Source organism: Drosophila eugracilis, unplaced genomic scaffold, assembly GCF_018153835.1.
Source record: "Drosophila eugracilis isolate 14026-0451.02 unplaced genomic scaffold, ASM1815383v1 contig_2154, whole genome shotgun sequence".
Taxonomy (NCBI): Eukaryota; Metazoa; Arthropoda; class Insecta; order Diptera; family Drosophilidae; genus Drosophila; species Drosophila eugracilis.
Genome location: NW_024573038.1, coordinates 4,915,779 through 4,942,334, shown reverse-complemented (window position 1 = coordinate 4,942,334; position 26,556 = coordinate 4,915,779). Strand labels below are relative to the sequence as shown.

General features: G+C 38.1%; 3 protein-coding genes and 1 non-coding gene across 7 annotated transcripts; 1 reads left to right on the top strand and 3 right to left on the bottom strand.

The window, feature by feature from the left end:
* Positions 1 to 473: 473 nt before the first annotated feature.
* Positions 474 to 14,088, bottom strand: LOC108114419 (elongation of very long chain fatty acids protein 6). Of its 2 annotated transcripts, none has more exons than XM_017225404.2 (5): positions 13,885 to 14,088; positions 11,633 to 11,868; positions 3,388 to 3,525; positions 3,115 to 3,237; positions 474 to 2,674 (listed from the first exon to the last, which is right to left on the bottom strand). In XM_017225404.2, the coding sequence occupies exons 2-5, from the start codon at positions 11,812 to 11,814 to the stop codon at positions 2,164 to 2,166; spliced, it is 954 nt and encodes a 317-aa protein (XP_017080893.1). In that variant the 5' UTR covers positions 11,815 to 11,868; positions 13,885 to 14,088; the 3' UTR covers positions 474 to 2,163. The 2 variants fall into 2 exon arrangements, with proteins under 2 accessions (XP_017080893.1, XP_017080892.1); XM_017225403.2 differs by having other exon boundaries at positions 13,945 to 14,088.
* LOC121530028 lies at positions 5,813 to 6,019 on the top strand. The gene has a single exon (XR_005993731.1). It is a non-coding gene; the product is annotated as a U12 minor spliceosomal RNA (small nuclear RNA).
* Positions 14,089 to 15,176: 1,088 nt separating the features above from the next.
* Positions 15,177 to 20,947, bottom strand: LOC108114417 (guanine nucleotide-binding protein G(f) subunit alpha). Of its 3 annotated transcripts, none has more exons than XM_017225400.2 (5): positions 20,433 to 20,947; positions 17,786 to 18,007; positions 17,364 to 17,532; positions 16,283 to 16,380; positions 15,177 to 16,165 (listed from the first exon to the last, which is right to left on the bottom strand). In XM_017225400.2, the coding sequence occupies exons 1-5, from the start codon at positions 20,441 to 20,443 to the stop codon at positions 15,466 to 15,468; spliced, it is 1,200 nt and encodes a 399-aa protein (XP_017080889.1). In that variant the 5' UTR covers positions 20,444 to 20,947; the 3' UTR covers positions 15,177 to 15,465. The 3 variants fall into 3 exon arrangements, with proteins under 3 accessions (XP_017080889.1, XP_017080890.1, XP_017080891.1); XM_017225401.2 differs by lacking the exon at positions 20,433 to 20,947 and adding an exon at positions 20,399 to 20,411; XM_017225402.2 differs by lacking the exon at positions 17,786 to 18,007 and having other exon boundaries at positions 20,433 to 20,944.
* A 3,689-nt stretch (positions 20,948 to 24,636) lies between these two features.
* LOC108114240 (coatomer subunit zeta-1) lies at positions 24,637 to 26,549 on the bottom strand. Its single transcript, XM_017225116.2, has 4 exons — positions 26,461 to 26,549; positions 26,036 to 26,403; positions 25,534 to 25,624; positions 24,637 to 24,815 (listed from the first exon to the last, which is right to left on the bottom strand). The coding sequence occupies exons 1-4, from the start codon at positions 26,476 to 26,478 to the stop codon at positions 24,768 to 24,770; spliced, it is 525 nt and encodes a 174-aa protein (XP_017080605.1). The 5' UTR covers positions 26,479 to 26,549; the 3' UTR covers positions 24,637 to 24,767.
* Between the last annotated feature and the right edge of the window lie 7 nt (positions 26,550 to 26,556).

Genomic DNA, 26,556 nt, shown 5'->3' with positions numbered 1-26,556 from the left:
GGTTTCCAACTTGGATATTGGATAATTGCTCTTTTGAACTCAATGACTAGTTGGTAAGCAGGTTGGCAGCACGAAAATGGATGTAATCCTCGCTAAGCTAAACTAGGGCAATGCCAACATGGTGTGTGACACCGATAAGACGAATGGGTAACTTAGCTAAATTAGTGCTGAAAAATGTGAAAATGGTCAGTACAAATTAAAGGTTTAACGGTTTTAAATTATGAAAAATCATAATTTAATCAATTTAAATCAATTCATTACTTATATTACTTTTTGTGTATTATTGTACTGCCCTTTAAATTTTAATGGATTTAAACAACTTTCTGAAGTAACAAGCCTTAGCACTTTTTACAAATTTGAAAACTTCTTTAAATAATTTGAAAAGTTTCAATTTTGTTTTCCCAAAAAGTCATCGATTATTGAGATGCTTTTTAAATAAAATAAATAACCCAACAAATTAAAACAAGTTTGAATTTTCCATCCTTTTCCGTTTGTTACGTTTTATTTATCCGTTGGTTTTTGTTTAGCATTCTCAATCTTTAGTTTTGTTTTCGCTTAGTTTGTATTTAGTATGTATACCCGACAAAAATTTCATGTTTGTTCGTTTCAATTTCTCTCTCCTGCTAGAGTTTAGTATCAATCGATCCTCCTCTCCATTCACACGATCCTCTCTTTCAGCTTCTGCTTCATTTTCATTTTCAATTTCAATTACAATTTCCTCGTTTACACTAAACTAACTTTTCAAGTAGGACTTTAGCTTTTCATTTTCTTGCTTTCTGCTCTTCCACATTTTCCGTTCGCTTACAAATATAAATATAATTTAAACTTTTCTCTGGTTATTTTGTTTTTTGTTCATGTTTTGTTTTGTTTTGCGTTACGTTCAAGGACTTTCTGTAGTTTCTCTAAGTTACCAAAAGCAGCTGAGAAATTGAAGGAATACTAAAATGCATTCAACACAGATTAACTAAATAAATGCCTTCCCCTAACAGAATCGAACCTTTTATAGCATTATGACACTCACTTAAAACTATACTGACTGATTGGTTTCAACTTTGCGAAAATAATTTATTTCGTGACTATGACAATGTTCCAGTTTTTGGAGTAAAGGATACGAAATGACAAAATCAAGCCACTCAGTCAGCAGAATTTTCATCAATCGTCATTTGACTATTACAGATATTGTTAATTTATAAAGATTTCAAAACACTTTATTACTTTACAATAACAATTTGCGCTCTGGATCTTGGAACAATAAACTGACTAACTTATAGTGTTTTGTTATTGGTTTGCAATGGTTTTTTTTCAGTTTTCACTTGTTTAATATTCCGTTAATATAAGTTTTATAAATATATATGCGTATAGACTTAGAAGTACAAAGTTCTTAGACCACAACTACAAAAGTGTTTATTGGAAAATAGTTTTCCAGCAACTCAAATTGAATTCTAACCAAGAATGCCTGCCGGCCATGTATCGCGTTCTGAGCGATACCCTAAACGTAGGCTAGAGTCCCGAACCTTCTTGAGAATTTTAACTAAAATTGGGAGGCAACACAAAATCCCACCTGAGAAGGCAAATTATCGCTGACAACGAAAATATCGAAATGGAATCGAAGGCTATGGGGAAAACAAATATTAATTTAGAGGCTGTCAATAATTCTGCAAATTATATAATCTATACATAAACGACTTTGGGCTTGACAACACACGCTGAAAGGATTGCATACGACTGCAGCAGCTGGGAAATATATTTAGAGTGACTATTAATTTAATGCAAATTAGTAAGCAGCTAAATTCCATTCCTTTCTTTAATATTTCCCCTTGGCTGGGGGTGGTCATGAATGTTTTTAGAGGTTTAAATTCATGCCCCGCCCAGTTACAAACAGTTTGCTGTCTCGATTTTTTTTGGTTAGCTAAAGTTCTTGTTTCTTATATACATGTTCAGATATATAGTTCGTACACCTGTCAACCCGGTACAACTTTCTGCTTACAAATTAAACTCTCTCCCGAACGCACGATCGTGTGTGTATCTGTGTGTCTGTGTGCCACCCAGGTTTAAAATTAAAAAACAACTTGTACACCGCTACATAAATAAATGTCCTTAGCCGTAAACAGGGGGGAGTGGTATTGGTGATGGGAGTAGGTGTGGATGTGCCGAGTTCCCTTCTTACTGCGCCTTGGTCTTGCGCAGATAGGCGGCTTGATCCTCGCCAGCGCCAATGAATTTGGAGCTCTCGCTGACCTGCTGTGGGCTGCTGCTCGACTGCTTGACCGCATTCTGTGCTGCCAGAGAGGCGGCCATGCGCCGGCTCTTGTGGCCACCGGGCGCCAGGTATGCCTTGTAGAAGAAGCGCGCGAACAGGACAAAGTAGCTGAAGTACATGGCGATCGACAGGTTGATATTACGCTGTGAGATGTGACAGGATGAGGTGCCGTGCGTCTTCAGGAAGCCATTGGCCCACACATTGATGGCACATCCAATGATCATCTGTGCCAGCTGCAGTGACGTAATGATCATCGAGATGAACCTGGGCGGATTGAAGCGGGCCGCCTTCAGTGCATAGTAGCTGTACATGACCGAGTGCACGCAGTAGTTCATCACGATGAACCAACGTGCCGAGCTGGTATACTCCGTGTAGCTGAACCAGGAGTAGATCAACACGGTGATGTGATGGTACCTATAAAAGCGAAAAAGTCAATTAATATATTCGTCAGCGTCAACAACAGTTAACTAACTAAGCCTAACTGATTACAAAATCTGTGAACTCATAAAAATGTAGTCTAAGTGAACATTAGTAATATTAATTATTTGGATTGTATGCCAGTATTACGTAATAATTTGCAAAAAACAACTTTAAAAGGTAAACATTTCTTAAATATAATTGAAAGTTATTCAATTTTTATACATTTGCGAAGGAATTTCTTTCCTTAACCTGACAACCTGCTAATTACGCTAATTTCTAATATCCAATTAAGCTTTACAAGTATCTCATTTAAAGTAACTACCATGACTCACTTTAGTATCCAATATATACCTTATAATAGACATTGAGATACACTCGCTTTTGGGTGATAAATCCCATGCTAACCAAAATACCTAGTCCGTTTTAAAGCTTACCAGTGCAGGAAGATGAGTGGCTGCTTGCGGAGCACAATGAATATCGTGTCGCCGAGCTCGGGCAGTTTGCTGAGCACGAAGAGCCAGGTCCAGAAGCCGCACACGCGATCTTGCTCGATGTAGCTGTGGGATAAGGTTGGGAATATCGGTCAGTGATCGGACATTTGCATAGTAATCAAGTTTTCAGCCTTATAACAAGGTCGTGCATGCACCTACAGGCGCTGAACCTGACCTGATATAAGGCTTATGAGATCGACGACAGCGAATACCAACCTGGGCACGCAGACGGAGTGGAAGAGTCCGTAATGACGCAGCACGTGAATCAGCTCCGGCGCCGTTCGGGCTGCTCCCATGATGCTGAACATGGCCAGCAAGGTGTTCCATATGATCAGCGGGCCGCGCAGTTGAAATCTGCAATAAATAATGAAAGGAAACTTTAGCAATACAGGCCAAGATACTCGTACAGTGGAAAAGTACAAAGATTGGGAGATCAAGTCGTGCTTTAAATTAACACTTCGGGGTTTTCCTGAGACCTGACTTCGCTTGTTATACAGCACTTGAAAAAGTAAATTCAATTTATTCTGAGCTATCACGAGAGTCTCTCAAACGGTTTACGTTGGCTGAATTCAAAACAGTTTGGTTAACCAATTAAAGTCAGGGAGTTCAATATAAGTAAATGATAGCTAATTAATATCTAATATATAAGAACTTGTCAAGTGCATGATCACTTACTCCTACACCTCCAAAATGCGACTTCTAGAAGATTTTAACAAACGACACTTAAAATTATTCGTATTTACCCAATGCTAATAGTCGAGAAATCGCAGCGAAGCAGCAAAGATCAACAAACTCTAACAATTTTCAATTTTCCATGCCTCCGTCCTAGCGAGCGTGAGAGTCAAAGATCAAGTTTTTATTTGCTATAAACACTTAATATGTGCGAATTTTTGTGTAAGGCAATGACATCAACCCACTACTGGAAGATGACACAGGGTCACCGTCATATCGGAAAGTAATTTGCCCGATAGATCCCTTTAATCTCCTCAAAAATTGACAATCTTTGCGAGACTTTGTTGTCATGCCACTTTGAATAACAAGCTTGATTCGATCGTTCGATGCAATAGAATTGGCATTGGACGTTGTCGTGACATCGGCTAGTAGATTACACTAGATTATTTCTAAGCAGACACAGAAATTGATAACGCAAGGTCAATGTGAAACGAAAAATCTCAGGTGATCGGCTCAGTAAAAGAATCTACAAATTATGGATAGTCTTATGAAAGACACGTGTTCGAGAAAACAAAAAAGTTCTCCTACAAGCCAGACATCCCCATTAAATCACACTTTTGTTTTTGGTTCGCAACAAAGAAAAAGTTGCCCACACAAAAATACTGGTTTGGCATTTTTAATGAGCCAAAACCTTGTCTGATGAAGTTCTATAAACGATCATAAATAGGAGTAATGATCTAAATTAAAGACGTTTATGGGTTTAGGAACAGCTGACTCACAAAACCAATTTTAATCATAACACTCAAAAAGCCTATAAAAATTAGGAATTGATTCCGATTTGAGTTTCTTAATCTTAATTAGTAATAGCAAACAAAGTTTACGCAATAAATGGGCTGCAAATCAAGCAGCCAACCTTATCGATGGCCTGTTCACTATACTATATTCTCGATGGCTGAAGTGAAACCTCTTCACGCGGCAATTAGTCATAAAAATCCACACAGACAACGGCCAACCAATCGAACAGTGAAAAAAGTGTGATTTCTGTTATCAGAATGTGTTGGATTTTTTTTTCTTTTTTTTTTTTGGCTAGCCAACAAAATTGATTGCGCTCATATTAACCTTTAACCTGGAAGCAAATTTCAAAAATTGTGAGTTGACTCTGCAAATATTTCAACAGAAAGTAGGAAAGTTCCGGGGAAATAAACTTTGTTTAACAAAGTGTTCTCGTATAAGGGAAGTGTTTGTTTGGCCACATGCTAAGAGCCTAGAAATGCGTCAACGGGTTTATAGAAACACAATCGATAGCCAGTTATTTCCACCAAACAAAGCCATAAAGATTGTGTTTTTTTAGGACGGTCTGGGGGTCGGACTTTTATCGGGGGCAATCAGAATGCTCAACTGAATACACACGTAGATACTTGTGTCATCAACCCCCCGAATAGCTCACTCGAAAATCCAGCAGAGATTTGCATTGATAAGTCCCACTGTATTAGACAATTAAGCTGCGTTTTTGAGGAGCAGGAAAATCGAGGGGAAAGCGGGCCGTCACGTAGCGGAAATGCTCATCTAAAGAATTAAGTTCCACATGGGCTTCCAGTTGGAAATCTTAAAAAATCACATCTATTAATAACAATTAAGCGAAGTGCCAAGAGAAATCACACAAAAAAGTGTGCCTGCATATACAAGATTTCATTTAAAATAAAAGAATCCAGATCATACCTTAATTTGTGTAAATTATTTTTAGCTTTATACTTTAATACAATTTTAATCTATCTTATAATATGCCTAAGCTGTTGATATTTATTTTACTTCTAAGAACTCTTCAATCCACCCTTATTATGCAGTTAAAATTCGCATGCAAAAGCTCTTTTCGCTTGCACAACTTTATCGCCCGGCAGCGGTCTCTATGATTCCCAACTTGTTCTGGCTGCGCGCGCATGAGCTCCCACTCGCCGACAGTCAGCAATTCGTGCCTGAAACTAATGAGTAAGGAAAACCAAAAGGCCTTGCTAACAGCTTGGCAGTATTGGCTTCAAGGCAGGGGGGCGATTTTCGTCCCTCGAAGCTCAATTTTTGCAAGGGCACAGGTCGTCCCCTCCTGTTCCGTATGGATGGCGTCCGGCTGAGCGGACCGGCACCTACTTTTGTGTCCGGCGAGCGAGGCTGGGTGCCATTCCCGGTTGGGTGTTTGCGATCTGCCCGATAAATAATGTTTCTCTGTACAAATGTTCTATAGCTCTCCTCGAGTTGCAGCGAACTAAAGTTTCAAGGTTCTTAGGGATTCAGTGCTTAATTTCGTTAGAACAGATTTTAAACAATCGTCAATAATACTTCCAGCATAAGAAAGTTTACCTTTGGGATTTTAGTCAATGTATCAAAGATAAATAGAAAATGCAATGATACGAAGAGAGACGTGTAAATTATTTAGATAAGCTACGTTAACTTTTTTATTTTTAAAAACCTTTCTTGATCTTTCATTCTTGGTGGTGCTGCTGACTTTTTGCTACAAATGCAGCTTAAGAAGGCAGTTTGTTTGAAATTCCAAAAATTTTGCAATTCAAAAAACCTCTTCCAGGTCAAATTCAAACACATTCCGTAGCCCGAACTTATACCCTTAAACTGTTTAAAATTCGGAAATTGTGTGGAATTTAAAAGTGCTGCAAAACCCAATTAGTATATGTTAACTATACGATTTGTCTGTTAAAAAGTAAAATATTCCCCTTCAAAATCACTCAATAAATTAGTGTCATAATATTGGTTAAAATCGTGTTTTTTAAACTTATGGTTGATGAAAGCTGTAATCGTTAAAAGTCAAAGTTCAAAGACATATGAAATCGGAACTAAGACTGCATAACATCATTACCATAATCATGATGATGGAGCATATCTTGGTAACATTATGGGAAGTTGGTGAACTTTCTTTTGCTTTCCACTTTGTGGCGAAAATTGCATAAGCAAAGAGAAAGAAATTTGCCGACTAGGAGAGAGAGAAAATCAGATAAATGGAGAGAGAGATAGAGAGTAAACCTGATTTGGCAAAATATGTAAACAAAAGACAGCGGAAAAAAGAGAGAAAAAAACCGCTGCAATAAAAAAAATCCCAGAAATGTTGGTCAATTGATTATTGTACGCTTAGTTTTGGGTTAAGCTCAGGTTGTTTAGCTTGATTTATGCAGCCCCCTAGCCACTATATATGCACACTACTTTTCCGACTGCTGGCACACTTTTGTAGTGACTATATATATATATATTCATATATATGGAAATGCGGTTCGAAATTCGCAACATTGTCTCAAAACTGATGTGCCGGTATTTTATTTTGTATTTATTTTTCTTTTTGCAAACCTTTTTTTCGGCGCGTTGCAAAACTCTTGGCTTTCTGGGTTTATTTTGTGCCATAATTAAGGTTTCGCTTTGAATTCATTTTTAATTATTATTCATTATATTATGCGATGGTTCACAAGCTGGCCAGATTTGATGTCACAGCATTGACCAAGTTAATTCCCAACGCTTTCAGAGTGCAACGCTAAAAATATTGTGAAAGGTTGAAGCAATTTTCGCTGAAAGGGTAACTCGATGAAAGATACTTTTCATGGAAAACCTATTAAAATAATGGCAATCTAGATAGTCACAGCAATTCGTGTATATCAATTGAAAGGATCAGCGATTTGTTTTTGAAATGGAAGTTAAGTTATTGAAGTTATTTTTTTTTTTGAGTAATTTCCGGAATCATAAGTTTAATTTTTGTATAATAAAATACAGAAGTTGGTCTTTTGGTTTTCAAATGTTATTGTTTAAAGTAACCAATATGACTAGTGTCGTTTTATCCGCCTTTAACTTCCATCTTTATAAGCTACATTAACCTTTTATAATTCCGAAACATGTCTTGAATTGCTAATGAGGCTAATTTCATGCATCTGGAAGTATCTCCATTTAAATTAGTTCAATGACCCCTTTAACTTTCCATTAACTTCCCTTAACTCTAATTAAAAGTATACCTAATGAGATTACACACTTTACTAGCTAATTATCTGGAGTGTATTCTAAATTTCATTAGTCGGTCTAGATCTTTCACACCTGAACATACTTGAGATGTTTAGAGCCGCAATCTTATCGAACCAATTGTATGTAACGAAAGGGAAACTAATGGTTATTATTTTTGCCAATCTCGGATGATTCATGGCCAGAAGACTGGGGTAATACGGTATGACACACCTGCTGCAGCAGGTGGGCGATAAGCTGTCAATACGCAGAAGAAATTCAATCATCAGAAATCCAGTCAAAACAATTTTGGTGGCCGAGAAAAAACGAGTTATTTCCGAGAGGGAGAGATCCACGCATGGAGTAAACAAAAGTGGGAAAAGTGGCGTGATTTTGAAGATGCTGGCCGAAGAAGAAAGGGCAGCCAAACAGAGAGAGCTTTTTGTAAAGCTCCATGTCTGAGGTCTAAAAAAAAAATGGTATCGTATGTAGGAAAACATCAAAAAGCCTATAAAGAAATGCGGCTTTAATGACACATTTTAACAAGATTTGCTTGCCAGCTCTGTGCCCGCTTGTGACCAACTGTTTGTGTTAACGGTTGTCGTTAATTTGATGTTAATATATGTACATATATGCACACTCAAAAGCCCACAGAAATTAAGCTAAGTTTCACTTTCAGCAATGCCTCTTCTTGACTCCTCCATATTGGCAGTAGGTTTTCATATTTTTATTTATTATTTTCTGGTCCGTGGGTGTTTTTGTAATTTTTAACTAAATGCTAACTGGTAACGGGTAATTGTGGCTGTAATTGAAATTGTAATTGCAGGTGCTCGTCGAGGGTGGCGATTTGAACTTAGCGCGGCTCGCCTGTCATTGCGGCAATTATTGGTTAATTCGTAAATAGTTATATAATTGCCATGCCTTCTGATGCAAAAAATAAAACTTTTCCCCACATCAACAGAAAACCTAAATATTTTTCCAGATATTTCAGGACACTGTATGTTAAAGCTAGCGTGATGAAAGCACATTAAAGGACATTATTTTAAGCGGGGGCGGAGCGAATGTGTTACTGGGAGAAATTAGGTTCCCTGCACTCGAACGTCCTCGTCACACTTATTTCCTGTTGTTGTTGATTAAATGTGGTTCCCTTTTTCTTCAGAGGAATATATGAATAATCAACAGAAACTAAAGCCATTGAATGACTCAATCTTTGAAATTTTTAAATGATTACAACTATCGGGAAACGTGCTTTACTGCAAAAGCATTTGTTTCGGATTTCTATTTTGAGCTCCCCTGGCGCCCACACACTCTTCCCACCCCACTTTTAACGCCCCCTTCTAAGCTCTCCTAATATGGCCACAAAGCGTTCGCACACGCAAAGTCCAAAGATACACCGGTCAACAAGAACGTTGCTTTCCGGGTAATTAAAATTATGGCGATATAAAGCTATTCTTTACAATCTTAGGAAAATAACAATGTTTTAAAACACAATATCATTTTAAGGTAAAGAAGAATAAGCATTACCATAATATAAAGTCATATTTAACATTCCTCAATATATATCTTTATCATTTCATTTTTGTCAGGGGTTAAGATACGTCACTTTTAAGATATATAACAAGTTACGGATAATAAAACCAATGATAGCAGAACGGTAATAAACCAAATGAACTCGTTTCGACCTCATAATCTCCACTTTTACTATCACCATTATAAGAGTTTAACCTCAAGTGGCAGTTAATATCATTATAAACGCAATCAAGCTGACTAGTGTATACTGTCCAGTTGAAGTGAACCAATCCAGCGAGTACATAAGTGAATGTCCTGCTGTCCTGTCCGGCAACTTTTGTTCAGAATTACTCCCTTAACCCCCTCAAAGTCCATGGTCACACCCACTTCTTGCATGACATACCACATGCCCCATGCTGAACTTTGTCCGCTGGGGTATGTTAAATAAAACGAGTACGACATGCGGCGTACCTATAAACCTAATCAGTTTAATGACTTTAATGCGCACTGTCCCAAACGAGTGGAAAAAAGTAAAACAAAAAAAAAAATGAAAAATCATTCAAAAATTAGACGAGGAGGAATGCAAGTGCAGTCCCACTCACTAAATATGTAAATGCCCGTATATGTACGCCTTACACTCGGCGGCATATGGTTAAGGACACGTGATTCGGTTGTGATTGAAGCAAAAAAAAAATAAACAAATATAATGATGCACTTCGGTAATGTGTGCAAAATTACTGATGTGACACTTATACCACTTCCTTCATTAAAACTTTTAAGTATTTGAATATTGATCTAGTGGACTTATCGTTTTTTTAAGTACTTAAACTAGCAATGCAAACGCAACCCTTGGGCGCAGTTTTAATTTGCCTAATTTATACTTCCGCCCATTCGATCTTTAAGCCCTTAACGTAAGTAAGACCACCTCCAAACGTCCCTCCAACCCTTTTCCATTCGCAGTTTCATTAAATTCACACCTTTCTGTCCCAAGTACGTCCGTTTGTTTAGCCGTCTCTCCTCCATGTGGACAAATATTGAATCGACATTCCAAAAAGAGCCAAGTGTAAGGTAAAGTTAACAACAAAAATGAAAAAACTGACCGACAGATCCCCCAACGAATGTCCGCGTGGAGAATTGCCAAGCACCCCAGGGCCAAGCCCTTATATAACTCATCCGCGTCCCATGGGTGTAGCCTGAAAATGTGGGCAGAACTCGCTACTCTAAAAATTATGTAAGCAGTTTTTTTTGGGAGAATCGTTGAACGATGAGGAGCAAACATATATGAAGTTGTGGGGAAAATTGAATTACTGGGAAAGAAAGGTTCGAAATTCAAAATTTATATATTTAAATTGGAACCAAAAATGATTTGTTCTATTGAGATTTAGTTCATATTTAATATTACAGTGAAAAACTATGGATTTGGTATAATTTTTTGTTTTGAAAAGAAATGTAATTAGGTTTAAGACGGTATAATTTCCCCCTATAAACTGGTATAATATAAACAATAAACTTTTCTGTTGAACTTTGAAACTTTCTACCGAATTTCACAGTAGCCGTAGCGAGGTCATAAATCACCCCCAAACAGGTGACAAAGCGAAATGATGATCTTGCAAAATTAAAAAGAGACTACTATGGGCGGCCATAGATGGCATGTCACGAGCCCAACTTAATTTGGCCACAAAACCCGATGACGACAATTAGAAACATGGCAGAAGGAACGCAAACAGCTGAACAAAAATGAAGCGAACGAGACAATTGTCAGCACGAAAAGCCAATTGAATCCATCACAGGTAAATCAGGCAACAAGGCACAATTGTGTTGACAGTTTTTGGGAAAATAACCTAAAATTGCATTGCAAATGCAAAGATCTTGTTGGTATTGGAAAACAATCTAGAATAGTGCGTGCTTAGGTGGGAATGCAGTTGTTTGGTAATTGAGATTAAGTTAAGGATCCACCTCCAGCATTACCGTTTGATTAGCTATAATTTTATATAATTACTTGTGGAACTCAACAGCTGTCTGGGCTAATAACAAAGGCACACTTTGACTCCAGTCTTTCCAGAGAATAAACTGCGATTGAATAAATATAGGGGTTTCCAGGGATTGGTTTTGATAAATAGAAATTGTTCTACCGGCTGCGATGGGCGTGTGGACTTCTGGGTGTAATTAGCGACGCTCCTATGCCGACAGCTTATATTTTCTCAAATTCCAAGGTCACTATTTCTTGGCCCAACCATAATTTCGCGGAATTATCAACACATATAGAGTGTCTAGAAATGACTCTATATAGAGCACTTACCTCGGCCGATTTTGCATAAAGTGCTGACCACCGAATATGACCAGCATGTAGATGCCGCAGTAGTAGAACACCCATGTCCAGTTCTCCAGCATCCATTTGCGCGTGCGCTGGTGTATGAAATCGTTCTCGAAATCGAAGATGTACGAGTAATTGGGCGTAACGCTAATGTCCATGTTGATCATTTTGGTGGGCTTAATGTGTTGAGTTGGTGGCTATGTTACGTGGTTTTTATGCAGCTGGGGATTACATAAGAAAATAATTAAATTAGCTTTAAAAGTAAGCAAAATATATATTATAGATTCTGCTGTGTTAATGGGAGTTTGGGAATTTGAAGATGTTTTAAGTTTAAACGTGTTTTTCGTAATAAAGCGTTTAAAGGTTTAAAGATAATATTTGTCCAAGCTGTTCATTATAATATTTTTAAATTTTAATGTAAGTGTAAGGTTTTGAGGGAGGCGTTTAAGATTTATAATAGATACTTTAAAACACGCTTTTAAGTTTTCTCATAAAGTACTGAAATAACATTAGCTACAAAAAACTGACGTTTCTAAAATAAATGAAAATTTAATTTAAAGACAATAAAACGAATATTTAATGATTCAAATATTAAATTAAAGTGTTTTTCATATTTATCGTTCATGTACCCTCAGCAAAACTTTTTTTTAAAAAAATGTTTATAAAAATACAATTTTTTTCTAAGTTAAAGATAAATAATGTGTATTTATAAAAATTATGATTTGCCTGCAAGTCGAATGTGTTTATATTTTTGCTTGTGGGCTTAGTAAGTTCACTGATTGTGGTATCTTATCGGCTCCCTAAGTAATGGGGATTTTACACCACGATGTTTAAAGCTGAATTCAGTAGAAAAATTCCGTACCACTCCCCCATTCACACACCCACACATGCAAGCACATTAAAGCGCGCGTTTTGTCGCATAAATTTCTCGGCGACCTTCCTTTCCCCTTTGTCCCGACTCCCCACTCCTCCGCTTCACTCTTTCATTGATTTTGCGAAACAACAAGAAAACACTGCTGGTCCATGGCATGTGCTCCTCTCTTTCTCTTTCACTCACTCTCTGTGCCTCCCCCACAAACTGTGTGTCGCTCTCACTCTAGAGCTCGCTCTCCATGGGATGTGCAACGCTTTCATGAATGGCGCACGCTTTGTGGTCATCTTCATCTACATTCTTCCGCTTTTCACACTTTTCACACCTCGTGTTAAAGCTCAAATAGATACACAAACAACTGGTACACAAAAAGAAACACAGATTTATATGAAGATACATTTTTTTGGATTATATGAATATTAAATTCAAATAATGCAAACATTTTTGTAGTTGAATGTAAATTCCTTTTTACTCGGAAACGTAGTTCGAAGTACTTCAAAAGTTCTTTTTCAAAACTAAATGTCTCGGACCACGACAGACTTCTGGAATACTCCAATATTTGCAGTCCTATCAATAAATAGTTTATAAAATTATGAGTTCTAACTTTTTTTTCAGACTTATTGTACATTCCCTGACGTGATATCAGCATTTATTCCAGTGCAGTGGGTGTGAGAGAGGGGTGGCTGTAACGGTAAGTGTAATTGTGGTGGTTCATGGAGAACGCCAGTCTGGCGCGCTCTCTCTTTCCTTTTTTTCTCACTCTTTCTCCCGCTCTCTTTACACAAGTCTCGTGCGAATAAAAAACTAGGAAGGAATGCATAAGCAAACAGCAAAATCAGCCGAAATACAATTTACAATTTGCCGGTGGGAGGGAAATTAGTTTGAATGCCTAATTGCATGCCAGACACGCGACTAATCACACACACACACTTTTACGCACTCTCACTCACTCCTGCAAACACAGGTGATTTCGTTTTTGTGTAAGCTTCGCTTTGGTTTGGAAGCTCTTTTTTGTTGTTTCTTTTTGAGTAACATATCCGGTTTTTTGCGCGAGCGCTTTCAAAAATTTCTAGTGAAATTTTTTGGTGTCTAGCGGTTTTTATGCTTTTAAAATATCTTGCCCTATCCTCTCTCTCTCTTGCAAAAAACACGCGATCTTTTGAGGTGAGGTTTTTTTTATTCTGGTTTCTGAATCGATAAAGTTCTCGGTTAAATCAGCAAAAGTCTGGGAAAACATATTTCGCCTCTCGTTCTCTCTCTCTCTCCTTCTCCCGCTTACAGCATCGGTTAAAGAAGAAAAAACGGGGGGCGCAAAATAAGGAGGAAATAAAACCACCACAAAACATCAACGAGTACACGCACTCACACAGATATCACAGAAAACACGGTTACTATTTTCGAACGCTGATGGTTATGAGGTAATTACTTTTGCTCGCCGCCTCTTATCGCAGTATCAATTGGCTGGATCGCAAAACACACACTTTTCCCCAGCGATTTAGCAGTTCAAACTCAAAAATCTATCGAATTCGCCGGCGCAAAGCGAACTGAACGTTTCTGCTGGCGGTTCGGTAGCTATATTGCTATGGGAGATATATGTACAAGATATTTTAGTATCATTTTAAAAGTTAGTACTTTTTATTTACGCGGTATTTTTTGTCAGTCTGTCGCGGTCACATTAAAGTGGGGGTGGAACTTTGTCAAATACGAAACTTATAGCAAAGTTATCCACCAATTGGCTTGCTAGTAAAATTACTGCGGTTTATATTTCAAATAATTAAAGAACAATTTAATTTTTCTTTCTTATTTATTTAATATTATTTGGGAATAAAAACATTATCGGTCAGACTAAAACCGGTAACGTAAATAAAAAAAATGGAAATAAAGAAAACTTCATTAATTTAGTTTAACGTACTTTAGATCATCCTACGGTAAAATCCTTCAATACTGGACATCCGCGAGGAGTGGATCACTATAGCCTTTGTGTTTTAGGGCAAAGGAACTTCTGTTGGAGCGCTCAGAAGCGTCTAATTAAACTGATGCAATACAGCACAATGGTCTTAGCCAGTACTTTCCGGTTATGGACCTCTCATGATCTTCACGGATACCCTAAACTAGTACAAGTCGAATTATATAAGTTAATAGTGCTTTTCGTAAAGAATACCTATGATGTATAACATATTGACCATTTCTTTCTTTTAAATATGATAGGTATGATAATCATATTAATACGTTCCATTTCCACTTCCTACCTTTATGTTAAATATATCATTTGCAAACAGGAAAATATTTTAATTTTCCGCCACAAAGTTTAATATCAGAAAATTGAAGAAAGATTCAAAATACATAGAAACGATATCAAACCTATTGGTTCATAACTATGCTAAAAGTTTATTGATGTCTGAAAACTGCATTTAAACCTAAATAGCCCCTTGCTAAAATAAAAATATTTTATTAAAATTGATGGATCATTTCCCTCTCAGCTCATTTAAAAGCCATGTTTTTCTATATCCTTTTTGAAAAATGTTTAATAAATACATTTTTCAAAAAGCTTTTGTGCCCTGATAGGTATGCTTCATTATATTTGCGTTGACGAATTTCTGTTTAGAATCGAATTAAGTTTTAAATTAGAGCATTATAAAATAAAAAAACTTGTTCATATAGGCGGGGGTGTAGTTTGGTTTTATTATAAATACTATATTCTTTAAGAGTTTAGACAGTAGTTGAAAGAGTAGTGAGAGCACTCCATAAGAGGCTACTTCTTCTATATCCTTGATATTAAACATATTAAAGCGTTATACCAGGCAACGTATAACCTACAATGCCATTACGATCTAAGGTCCTACTTGGCTACTTAAGTCATAACCTACTAGATCACAGATGGTGGGGGCCGAGGAGTGCCCTTCCTTATTTTTATTGAGAAGCTATCTGATTTGTTTCCAGATCAGAACTAGAGGAGACCCATGCCGGACACATTCTCCGAGAGGATCATCTTCTGGACATCGCAAAAGACATCGCGGATGCATCGGGTATCGGTGGCGACGGTGAAATGGTAGTAGCATTCTCTTTCCGAGGTGCCCAGATCCACTTGATTCCGCGAGTGACGCTTGAACGGCTCCTGGGTGATGTCCACCAACTTCTGCTTGATGAACATCTTTGTCCAGTCGCTCTCGTCGAAGCAATTGTCCTGCTGCGGTCTCTTGCAGAAATCGTCATACTCGGGGAAATAGTCAACAATGTGCTTGCCGGCTCGTATCTTTCGCTCCATGATGTCGTATTTGTTAAGGAAAACGATCAAGCCGGCAGAGGCAAGGAATCTATTTTGCCACACGGCTCTGAAGAGTTTCAAGGCCTCTTGCAACCGATTCTGGCTGGGATCCTCTCGCAGATTCTGGTCAAATTCGCTGCACGAGATCAAAAACAATACTGCCTGAATCCCCTCAAACACTTGGATCCACTTATTCCGCTGATCCCTTTGGCCACCAACATCGTACATACGAAACTCCTGTTCGCCACCACCCATGGTCTTAGGTATGGGAACTCGGAAGGTAATCTGTGAGATGCCAGTGGTGATCTTCCGGCTGTGCAGTATGTCCTCGGTGCTGGGAATGTAGTCAGCATCGCTGATCCGCACAAAGTTGTCCAAAAAGCTGAAGAGAGAAGAAAGTTGACTTTTAGTAAAGGATATCTCAATAAGAAAGTATAGAATTGGAAAAGTTTAAACAAATTTGATTTAAGTTTGATCTTTTTTGGTTGCGAATACTTACTATTTGGCACTATCCAGCAGGGGGAATTCACTCGAGCGATCATAGCAGGCACGAATGCCCACGTCGTTCCACAAAGTGGTGACGTGGTCGCAGTATTCCTAAAATTTAAAAAAAAAAACAAAATTAGTATGGTTTGTTGTATTTAATGGTGTATTAGCTTAAAACAGAAAGTAAACTTCCTGGCGCTAAGACAGACAAACACTCAAAGCTAACTCTGTTGTAAAACTGTCTAGCTGACTGATACTTTAAACCTTTCTTTTTGCACTTTTTAATCACTGAGATTGTGTCATAATAACTGTCATAAAAATTGCGTGCCACGCGGAAAATTACTTTTGTTTATAAAAGAAAGTGACATTGCCCAAAGAGCGTCAAGCGATTATAATAAGTTATGAGCCACACTTTTATTTTTGGCCAATATTAACATATATTTCTCAAGAACTGTAATAATTTCGCCAGCAATCGGGTCACGTATTCAAACAACTGTCATAAATTTGGTGGAGAGCAAGGGGAACCCGAGTTCGGTACTCCTTTTGTTTATGCTTAGTATTAGTCACTGGTAAAACATAAAGCTTTGAATGACTGGCATCTGGAACTGGCATGTAGAAATGGCCCCGCCCACTTGGAGACTTGAACAGCCTTGGTAATCTTATCGTAAGCCATATAATGACCACTGGTTAGAGGTAGATATATTTGGGGAAGATAGAGGTGAGATTGCGTGGCATGAATCATATACCAAGGTCGCTGCAGCTGCGGCAAACTTGAATAAAAAAATAATACAAAGGTTGTGGCCAGGAAGTCCGATTTACAAAACACTTGTTTTGGAAAGTTTTTAGACATTCCACGCCGCCTAATGGATGGGCTATCAATCAAATCGACACGGCCAGATAACGAAAATGCGATCGAAAGCCGTTGGAGATTTGACGCAAGTCTCAGGCGACTTGAAAGTCGTTTGCCTGGATTTTCGACAACTGGCTCTACGCTACGAGTATATATTTCAAACTGCGACAACACGACAACACAATTTGAAGTGCAGCGAGGGATAAGATACAGATACGGGATACTTGACAAGTCAGAAACTCACCTCATTCATATACTCGGGCGCCAAACCGGGCAGGGAGAGGATATAGTCAGCTGATCTTTCGCTGGTACAGCTGCCGAAATTGATTCCCAGCAGACCCATCTGGCCAACCAGTTGCAGGATGGATTCGTGGATGTTCTGGTATATTTCGGGGATCTTCTCTCGCCGCTCACTGCAAATTTTAGAAGTTAAGATGTTGAGTATACTTCAAACTTTAGCTTTTTCCTCTACTTAAACTTAAATTTAGTTTTTAAGATCAAACATTCTATCATTATTTATAATTTGCTTTGTTTTTAGTTGATAATGACTATAAAATCAGTATCTAAAGCGTTTTTAATGTGGTTTAAGATGTGCTTCGTATTTTACTAAACTATAATTCTATCGCTTTTTGATTTCATATTAAGACCTATAACTTTGACACTTACTCGTCTGTAAACCCGTTGATGTGCAGTATCCGCATTTGTTTGATGATGGTAGTTTTGCCAGACTCGGCGGTACCAAGGAGCAGAATCTTGACGGTGGTATCCCGAACGCCCTTGGGCATGTCCTTGAGCAGATGATGGCCATGAACTGTCTGGAGCTGATCCTCCTTTTGGCTCATTACCGCTGCCGGTTTGGAAGGCTGCTGGCGCAAACACCGCAAAAGTCTGCATTGGGAAAAGCAGAGAAAGCAAATTTACTTAGATGGTTGTTTGGCGACTTCTAAGGAAAAACACGCCGATCAAAGGTCTATATATAGTCCGTGGTAAATATTTACTTACACCCCAAAGACCGTCACCCACCCAGACCTGATGTATGTTTAATTAAAAGCACACAGAACCCGGAGACAGAGAAAAGATACGAGATACGAGTACTTTTTCTTCTACTACTACGGAAAATACGCAATAGATAAAACCACAATGGACCTAAAATGGCGTGGAATATATATCGGGTGTTCCGATGGTGTCTGGCAAAAAACCAAATCTGACGTATTGCCGGCGGCATTTCAAACACCAAATTGCCAATAATTTCAAACAGTAGTACGAACTTTAATTAGGTGCAGAGTACACTGGGAAGTCGGTAAATAGTTAGAAAAGCAATATTGGCAAGCAGACAGAAGTATGCAAAATCGCATACTAATTGCTAGTTAGCAAAGTTATTTGCAATCTCATCCTAACGAAGCAGGAACTGTTTACTTTGAGTTGATATCAAAGTGTAAGTACTTAAAGTCATTAGTGAGTCATTACGAAACTTGCGAGGTATCAAAATGTAATTATCGAATTTAAGTGGTAATATATTAAACATGTAAGAAAATAGTAAGTTACAGGACAACGTTATACGTCAAGTAGAATTATGGCATAGATTTAATGGTTTTTTAAAGACAAATAAGTTGATTTCTTAACAATATCGATACTCGAAGTTATAAGTGATATCCACTCAAGTTCTGGATGTTTCCAAGTCGCAAAAAACATAACCATTTAGGTAATTAAATGTGATTTGTAACAATTAGCAGATTCTTAAGGCAACACTTTGGTGAATCAAAAATCAAAGTCAATTAAAATCAATCAAGAAGTTATCAATAAAATTGGGTTATTGGGACTTTGATTGGATCACGTTTAAGATATCGCCAGACATAACACCACATTCCAGACCAAAACCTCAACAACAAATTGGCAATTGGCAATCTAATTAACTGACTAATTGCACTAATTGGAGCCATGGAAAAGTTTAGCAAGTTCCCAAATGTGGACGTACTTTGCTCCAGCTGGCATTATATCTGCTTTATACAGCACCATCGAGTCAGGTGAAAATCATTCACTTCGAGAGAATCTAAGACCCTAAAGAGGGGGAATCGGGAAATGGGGCTGGGCGCTTGCAACTTTATGGCCGGCAATTCCAATTGGGCGATTGCCAAAACTCACTCAAGACCATTGGTTGTGGCTGATTTTCGGTTTCGGCTTTCAACCTTATCGACGGCGCCCGCCACTCTAGATACGAACCGCTCCTTATCGATTCCTAAGTATCGAGCTCCCGGCTCTCTTTTTCTTCTATATATGATGAAACCCTTCGTGGTTCTAATTTAAATGATGTCTTTCCAGTTTAACCATAACCTAGCCACCAAGTTTACGATTCTTTTATGAAAGTTAATCATGAATATTTCCCGCAATTCCAGGGGCCAATAGAAGCAGGAACAAATTGGGTTTTTTTGATGAATGTAGCTATCTTTACGGCCCCGATTGTAATTTCTTACTTGATTTTAACAGGCTCTATAAATGTGGCCGAAGTATTTATGATGGCTTACAACAAAGCCATAGAACCCAATCGATGTCCATTGACCTCCTGCCAATCCGCGGATGGCAACAAAAAACTACAAAGTTTCGCTCGATTGGTGAAAAACAAATAAACATTACCTGCCCTGACAGCTGCCAAATGGAACGTGTGGCTAATCTAAACAAATAACCATAAAATTGTATAAATTATTCACAGATAATTTTCTGTGACTGGGTAATTATCTTAGGTGTCGAAGATCCGTCATTTAGATGGGAGCTATGAGAATCGCAGTGAAGGAATTGCGTCAGCCAACTGAGCTGTGCACTATGAGAAGCGCATAGAAGGGCAATTTCGGAAAGGGGCAAATTAAATATCATTTATTTTCTTTATACCTTTGTGCAATTCTTTAACCTTTATAAAACAATAACCAGTACCAGCCAGGATATAATATTAATATTTCGAAATATGCTTTGAAAAGGTCAAACGATTTGTCTCATAAACTTAATTTGCATTATCTGCCCGTCGAGCAGTCTGATTTGGGTTGCCCAAAAAGTGTGATTAGCCAAATATAGATCGGAAAAGTATTGGATATTCCGCAATGATATCATCCGCCCACCGATAGGTATAATATGAAAGTCTGTATACCAAAAGTAACTTCCCTCATTGGTTAGGCTTATCATCCTGATTAAACGTTCACAATTTGGGGCAGCAAAACTGTGATTTTGGGGCCTTTTGGGAATTAAAAGGAAGTCTGAACTGATAGGGGCCATATTGTTAATCATATTTACCATAGAACCACTTTTTCAAAGGTAAGAGACTAACCTTAATTTCATTGTTCTGAGTGTTGTATCAATTGTGTCCGATCGATTACGTATTTTGTGGGCTAACTGCTGCCGCTTTTATTTATTCACTTTTATTCACTGGTACACAATTTGTTATTAAATACTTTGGATTTCAGTGAGTTTCTGTTTTCTTTGGCCTGGTATGTGTTTATCGAGCACTTGAGTTCTTGTCACTGCTATAATAATAATATCCATTTGTCTGTATCACTGAACCTTAGCTGTCGCTTGTGATTTTCAGGGTTCCCTTTGCACTTGATTACTTGGCCGGAGCACGTCTAACACCGTTTTATGATCACACAGCACTGAAAGTCACAGCGAACGGGGTGAATTCTTAAATATCAGTTCGGTTCCATTCAGCTTCGAGATAAGGTCCCCAAAGAGAGAACAGAGCAAGTGAGAGAGCGAGCGGTGGCGAGTGGGTGGTTGGGTGTTTTACTTTTTGGAGGTCTATGGGGGAGTACGGGGGTCTTATAGCCACGAATCGTTTGTTAATTGCTTGTACGGGTGTTCAAAGTAAGAATGTACAATATCAGTGATAAGATAGCTAACCGAGGGTAGCTCAACATATAGAATGGCCACCATATGGATGTCTAAAGAGAGTTATTGGAAAAGAGAAATACGATTTTTGATAATCTCTTAAAAGAAGGAATTGCCAAATCATCATCATAATCGTAAGAGTGACTAAATTTATTGGAATTAATTTATAATCGATTTACACAGAAAGAAAATCTAACAGGTTAAAATGCTATAATGGGTTTTAATAGTTTTCCAAATCTCAAAATATCTATCTAAGCCAAATTACAAGGAAACATTCTAAGCCTTAGTACTTAGAAACCCATTAAATCTTTCTACTGAATCGTATAATCTATTAAAATCCTTATTATGATATTAGATCATAATAGAGCTCGAATGAATAAAGTCTATATGGCCTTTAGGAAATCCTCCCATCGAGAACCTACATCCGTAATATTTGTTACTCAAAGTTAAGCACTTCTCCTCAACCAATTACGAGTTGCATTTCCACATTTTTTGGAATGGAACTTTACCCCCTCTTCAGCGAAAACTGAAATTGCACTCGATCGCTGGCGAGGATTGCGAGAGGTGACTTATTGTTTGCATACTGGAGGAATTGTTTTCCAACTATCTGCACTCCAAACAGGGCACTCGAAATAACATATAATTAAAATACAGGGCCCCGGTAACACCGCTCAACCAGACCAACTCAATTCGACTGCTCTTAACAGAACTGAAACCTTATCGCGTGTAGGTGATAACTGGCAATCCCGTGAGGATTTGACCCACTGTCAGGGACCGTAATAAAAGGGTTTTGCTAAAGATCATTGCGGCACTTAAGGTTCAGGGGGGTTCACCGCAATCTGGGTTCTTAAAACGATGAACCTTTTGTCCGATATGAAGCTGATCTGGGATTCTTGGGTGGTTTGGGACGTTGCTGGGCGGCGCTTGGATACCCCACTCCATAGACAAGGTCGTTAACTGCTCAAGCCACCCACTTATCGGGCAGTCAATGTGCTCTGATTCCTTCCCCTCCGCCCACTATATAGATTTATTGTTTGTCTGTTTGCAAGACGTCTGGCTGGGAGCTGGGAAAGAGTCACACTTCGAGATAGAGACATTTGGGCATGGCCCTGCAATTAAGGCCTTTTGTGCGAAAATTTTCCTACAAATTGAGAGCCATAAACCTAGCCGATTTTATGGATCGGGCCCCCTCATTCGATATTACTTCTGGGTAATATGGGCATGACAAAAATCGTCGGAAACTTAAAACCGTCGCCGTCATTTCGCCACAACTCATTCAATTTCAATTAGTTGGCACACGTGAAGAGTTACTAATGGATTTTGTAGAATGGAATTTAAACTATTTTGTTTACCACAGACGAGATTGAAATTCAAGGAATTATATACCAATCGTTCAATGTTTTTTTGTACAGACCCGAAAAACAAGTCGCCATTCATTTCCCAGTATTAATCGCGATTTGATTTTGCCTCTCCAGATCTAGTGGATTTCCGTTACCGTAGACAAGAATTCGAAATCAAGCGCACAAATCGTATGTTTAGCCCCGACTGAATGCTAAATAGTCCTCTCTCAGAAATACCTACCACCAGTTTGAATTATATAAATCTGATGGCGCTGGCCGATCGGGATCGGATCGTAAATCTTGAGCCGATTGGAACCCATTTCGGAACGGTGGCGCTAATCATGTGGAACCCCTTTCTTCGGTGAAATAATCTATGTTGATAATGCAGGAGCATGCTTGAGAACCCGATATTGGGTATAAATTATTGTGGAGCTAATGACCTAACTGTACATTTCAATTTAAAGTCCAGGAAGATTGCTTTCTTTTCTATAACAACTTGTTTTTAATTATTAAGTTTCATCTTTAATAATAGTATTTCTAAAAATGAATCATTATTAATCATCATAAAAATCCTTTCTGGAATATTACTCAAGAAAGAGATTTTCAAATACTGTTTTTTCAAATATTACCTTATCTACTTTAAGATAGGATTGTACTTTTTAAAACTCGATTTGTTTCAAATTTGTAAATGTTATCAGGGGAACGTAATATAAAAATTACCTACTTTTTGAGTATTTTTAAAATATTGCCTCAGCTTTCTCAATACGTAGTTTCTAACTTTTTATAACAGGCTAAATACCATTGATTTAACGAACTTATATGATCGTATCTGGATTATGACAAGCCCCTGTCATCATTCAACGACGTAAGCAGCTAATTCCGTGGACCTTGCGTCTTCGGAAACGTGATCGGAGGGCAATCCATCCATCAAGTGCGGTCCAGATATCATCGGTCGTATAGCTGATAGATATAGCTATGTACTTACCTCCCAACTGGCTCTCCACTTCGGTGTTATTTGTCTAATTCGACAACACAACAGAAGGCAGATAAACGCGAGGCGCTTAATTTTGCTATTGTTTTTGTTTTGGCTGCAATGTTGACAACCATTTGATTAAAGAACTTTGGGTGGGGGAGGATATGGGTGGTTGTGGGAGTGGAGCACGTCTCTGGTTCATGGGTGGTTTTGGATGATGTACGAGCACCGGGTTGAAGTTGAATGATAGCATGATAGCCATGCGATCAAAAGCTGGTGAAAACAAGTGAATCACGTTGAATCTGTTTTCTGTTTTCATTTTCGGGGGAGATATCAAACGGAGTTACGAAACAAGGTCTTTTGAAGATGAAATGTAAGTCCCCCAATCGAACAACCTTCAATTAATTCCCTGTCGATTGCTAAAACGTAAAATATAAGTTCATAACTAAAGCTTTTAATTGCTAAGAGGTAAACCATCTAGGCTGTAATGACTATAAATCAGTCCAATATAACTATGGAGTGCCAATGCCCTTACAACAAGCTTGCCAGAAAACAAAGCTGTTGAGAATGGTTTCGGACTCTGCAAATAGAATTTCTTTATACGCCCCCATTATAAAGATGTTGAGATTAACGATTCTTAATCGCTTAATAATTGGCACCGCCTTGTGAAGAGGCTTCCAGACCCTAGTACCCAGTACCACTTCTAATATACCAACCAATATACCCCCCCCAGTTTTAGGTCCCACTTCAAGCCAAGTTGGTTCTTGGCTGGACACTGTTTGGGCACGTGTTTACGACATACTTTGTCCCCCTATCTCGGGTTAGGCGCTTCGATTTACTTCATATGCATATGCCCAGCGATTGCATTTCAATTTGCGACATATTACCTGCATTATCTTACTGTTACACTGACCGATCAGAGTCGCGTTGCATGGGTCAGTTTTGCCATTATATAGCTGCATGCGAAAGTTTCTCGATTAAGAAAATAAAAAATGGTGAAACTTAAGTGTACGATAAGCGTATACCTCGCGATAGAATACTTTAATTTGGACAGCAACGAATACTGAAATACTCTCAAATACATTTAGTTTCAGTTCTCTATGAAGATCTTGAAATTTATTTTTGGATTTACGTAAATTCGGTACGAATCGATGCAATGACTCGTTTGTTTACTCAGTGGAATCCCCTAATCTGGAAATCAGATTACATACCACGCACACATTATTTATGATGGCTCAAGACCTTGATAACTCAGCCATTAATCGGTGCTTAAAGCTAGACTATGACACAGCGAGAGTTAGTTGTTAGTTTAACAATAAAAACATGCGGGGATCTCTAGTTAAATGTATGTATTATAATATGCTTTACAACTAGGCGGAAACAGTTGGGGGTAAAATAAGAATCGAATGTATTGCGACAACGCGGTGCGGAAGTGGCTTCCTCTCTTCCGCCACCCCTCATCACATCACTTCAGAATGGACCATTTGAGTTGCTCACGCGCCGATTGCAGAACCTAAAAGATAGATAGCACACACGAATATAGAAACAGATACTCAGCAGTTATTTCAATCAATTAGCTAATGAACCAAATCAAAATGAGCGTACAGTTCCCAAACATTTTAACAATTTTTATTTGATCATTCTGAGAATACAATGAAAGTGGGCAATTGGGGAAAAGTAATCAAAACTATGTGAAAAACATGTACAAAATGTAAAAGAACAAATTTTATACTATAAGTAGATCTGTTCATTGTCTTCTAAAAGCTATAAAAACATAAAACTATAAGGCAATGTTTTTTTATGAACTAATTATATTGATAATGTGATTTTTGTGTTAAGTAATATTTAATCTTCAAATGCACATTTACAGAGTGTAATATAATGAGGGTTCTACTACACATGTCTACAAATTGCTGGGTTAATCTGTATTAAGATTGTTCGCTTTCAAATTAAAAATAAATCATATTGTTACAGGAAGTTTAATTATAAATACATGTGTCCAAATGTTAAAATAAACTAAAGAAATGCTCAGTAATTAATTACATAAAACAAAAAAATTGAAAGAGCATATTTATTTGATCATAAGAGAAAATATCGGACTGAGGGTTATCAATGTACGAAATAAAACAACACGAAACTAAGGTACGAACGCCTACCATTCGATTATAAACACTTAGGAGAGCTACTAAGTAGTAAGGCTACCAAAATAGACCATTTAGGGTGCTAGTTACCTGGGCAACGGTTTGTTCGGCAATAGGAATGTCATCGTTGCGCAGATCGACGCGTTTCACTACGGAGGAGGGATCCGCATCCAGAATCATGCTGTTAAAAGAGAGATAATCGATTAAATTAAATGTTTATAATGGTATGTAGTATACGGTTCAAAGCTCAGTTAATGTCTACACAATAAACTAAAAACTATCTGCCGTATAAAGTGTTTCTTATATTTGAACTTTTCATAACAAAAGAAAAGATTTCTAGAAAGGGTTTAAAGTCTATACATCATTTAAAGAATTATATTAAAAGCTAGCCAGACGATTTTTTAACAAAACAGCTTGAGGGGTTTATTGCTTTATAAAACTCTTGTCAGATGTTAAACTCTCTGATTCAAAACAAGCTAATTATCGAAAACTTTTGGTACTGAACAAGAATATTTGAATGGATAGCATCTAAGTGGATAAGAAACTATGAAAACTATCCTGATACCTTCTATCACACTCTTTATATACCCACCCTCCGTCGCAGATTTCATCAAAGGCCAGCATGATGATCTCCAGGTTCTCCAGCACCAGGCGCTTCTCCACGTTCTTCTTGAGGATTAGGCTGATGGAGTCGTACAGGCAGTTGAGCACAGACAGCAGGATCAGCTCGTTCTCGTAGGCGTTGCCCATCACGTAGAAGAAGAGGTCCACGTTGCTTTTGTAGACGCAGGTGAGTCCGTCCAGCATTATGATCTCCGTGTTGGAGCGGTGCGTCTTGTTGAACAGATTCTTTTCGAAGGCCTTCTGCTCCTTCAACGTGGACAAGATGTTTTTATCGTAGTATTTGGCCAGGATGCGGTTTCCATCGTTGTCCATGATGCACATGCCCTTGATGATGTCCTACGACACATAATGGGTTTGAATTTAAGCCACTAATTTGAGTATTTTGCAATTTACCATCATGAATCCGTCCATCTTTACTTGTTTTCGTGTCTTACACGTCACTTTAGTGAGACCGCACCTCGACCGCTAAAATATGCCAAGAAAATAACA

Excerpts from the sequence above, each read along its gene's own strand:
- LOC108114419 (XM_017225404.2), bottom strand. The coding sequence starts at position 11,814 with ATGATCAACATGGACATTAGCGTTACGCCCAATTACTCGTACATCTTC. Across the intron at positions 3,238-3,387 it reads CACTCCGTCTGCGTGCCCAG|CTACATCGAGCAAGATCGCG; the intron begins GTTGGTATTCGC and ends CTTATCCCACAG. Across the intron at positions 2,675-3,114 it reads CCACTCATCTTCCTGCACTG|GTACCATCACATCACCGTGT; the intron begins GTAAGCTTTAAA and ends TCGCTTTTATAG.
- LOC108114417 (XM_017225400.2), bottom strand. Across the intron at positions 16,381-17,363 it reads CGCCCGAGTATATGAATGAG|GAATACTGCGACCACGTCAC; the intron begins GTGAGTTTCTGA and ends TTTAAATTTTAG. Across the intron at positions 16,166-16,282 it reads CTGCTGGATAGTGCCAAATA|CTTTTTGGACAACTTTGTGC; the intron begins GTAAGTATTCGC and ends TTCTCTCTTCAG.
- LOC108114240 (XM_017225116.2), bottom strand. Across the intron at positions 25,625-26,035 it reads GATGAAATCTGCGACGGAGG|CATGATTCTGGATGCGGATC; the intron begins GTGGGTATATAA and ends CTCTTTTAACAG. Across the intron at positions 24,816-25,533 it reads CCGAACAAACCGTTGCCCAG|GTTCTGCAATCGGCGCGTGA; the intron begins GTAACTAGCACC and ends TCTATCTTTTAG.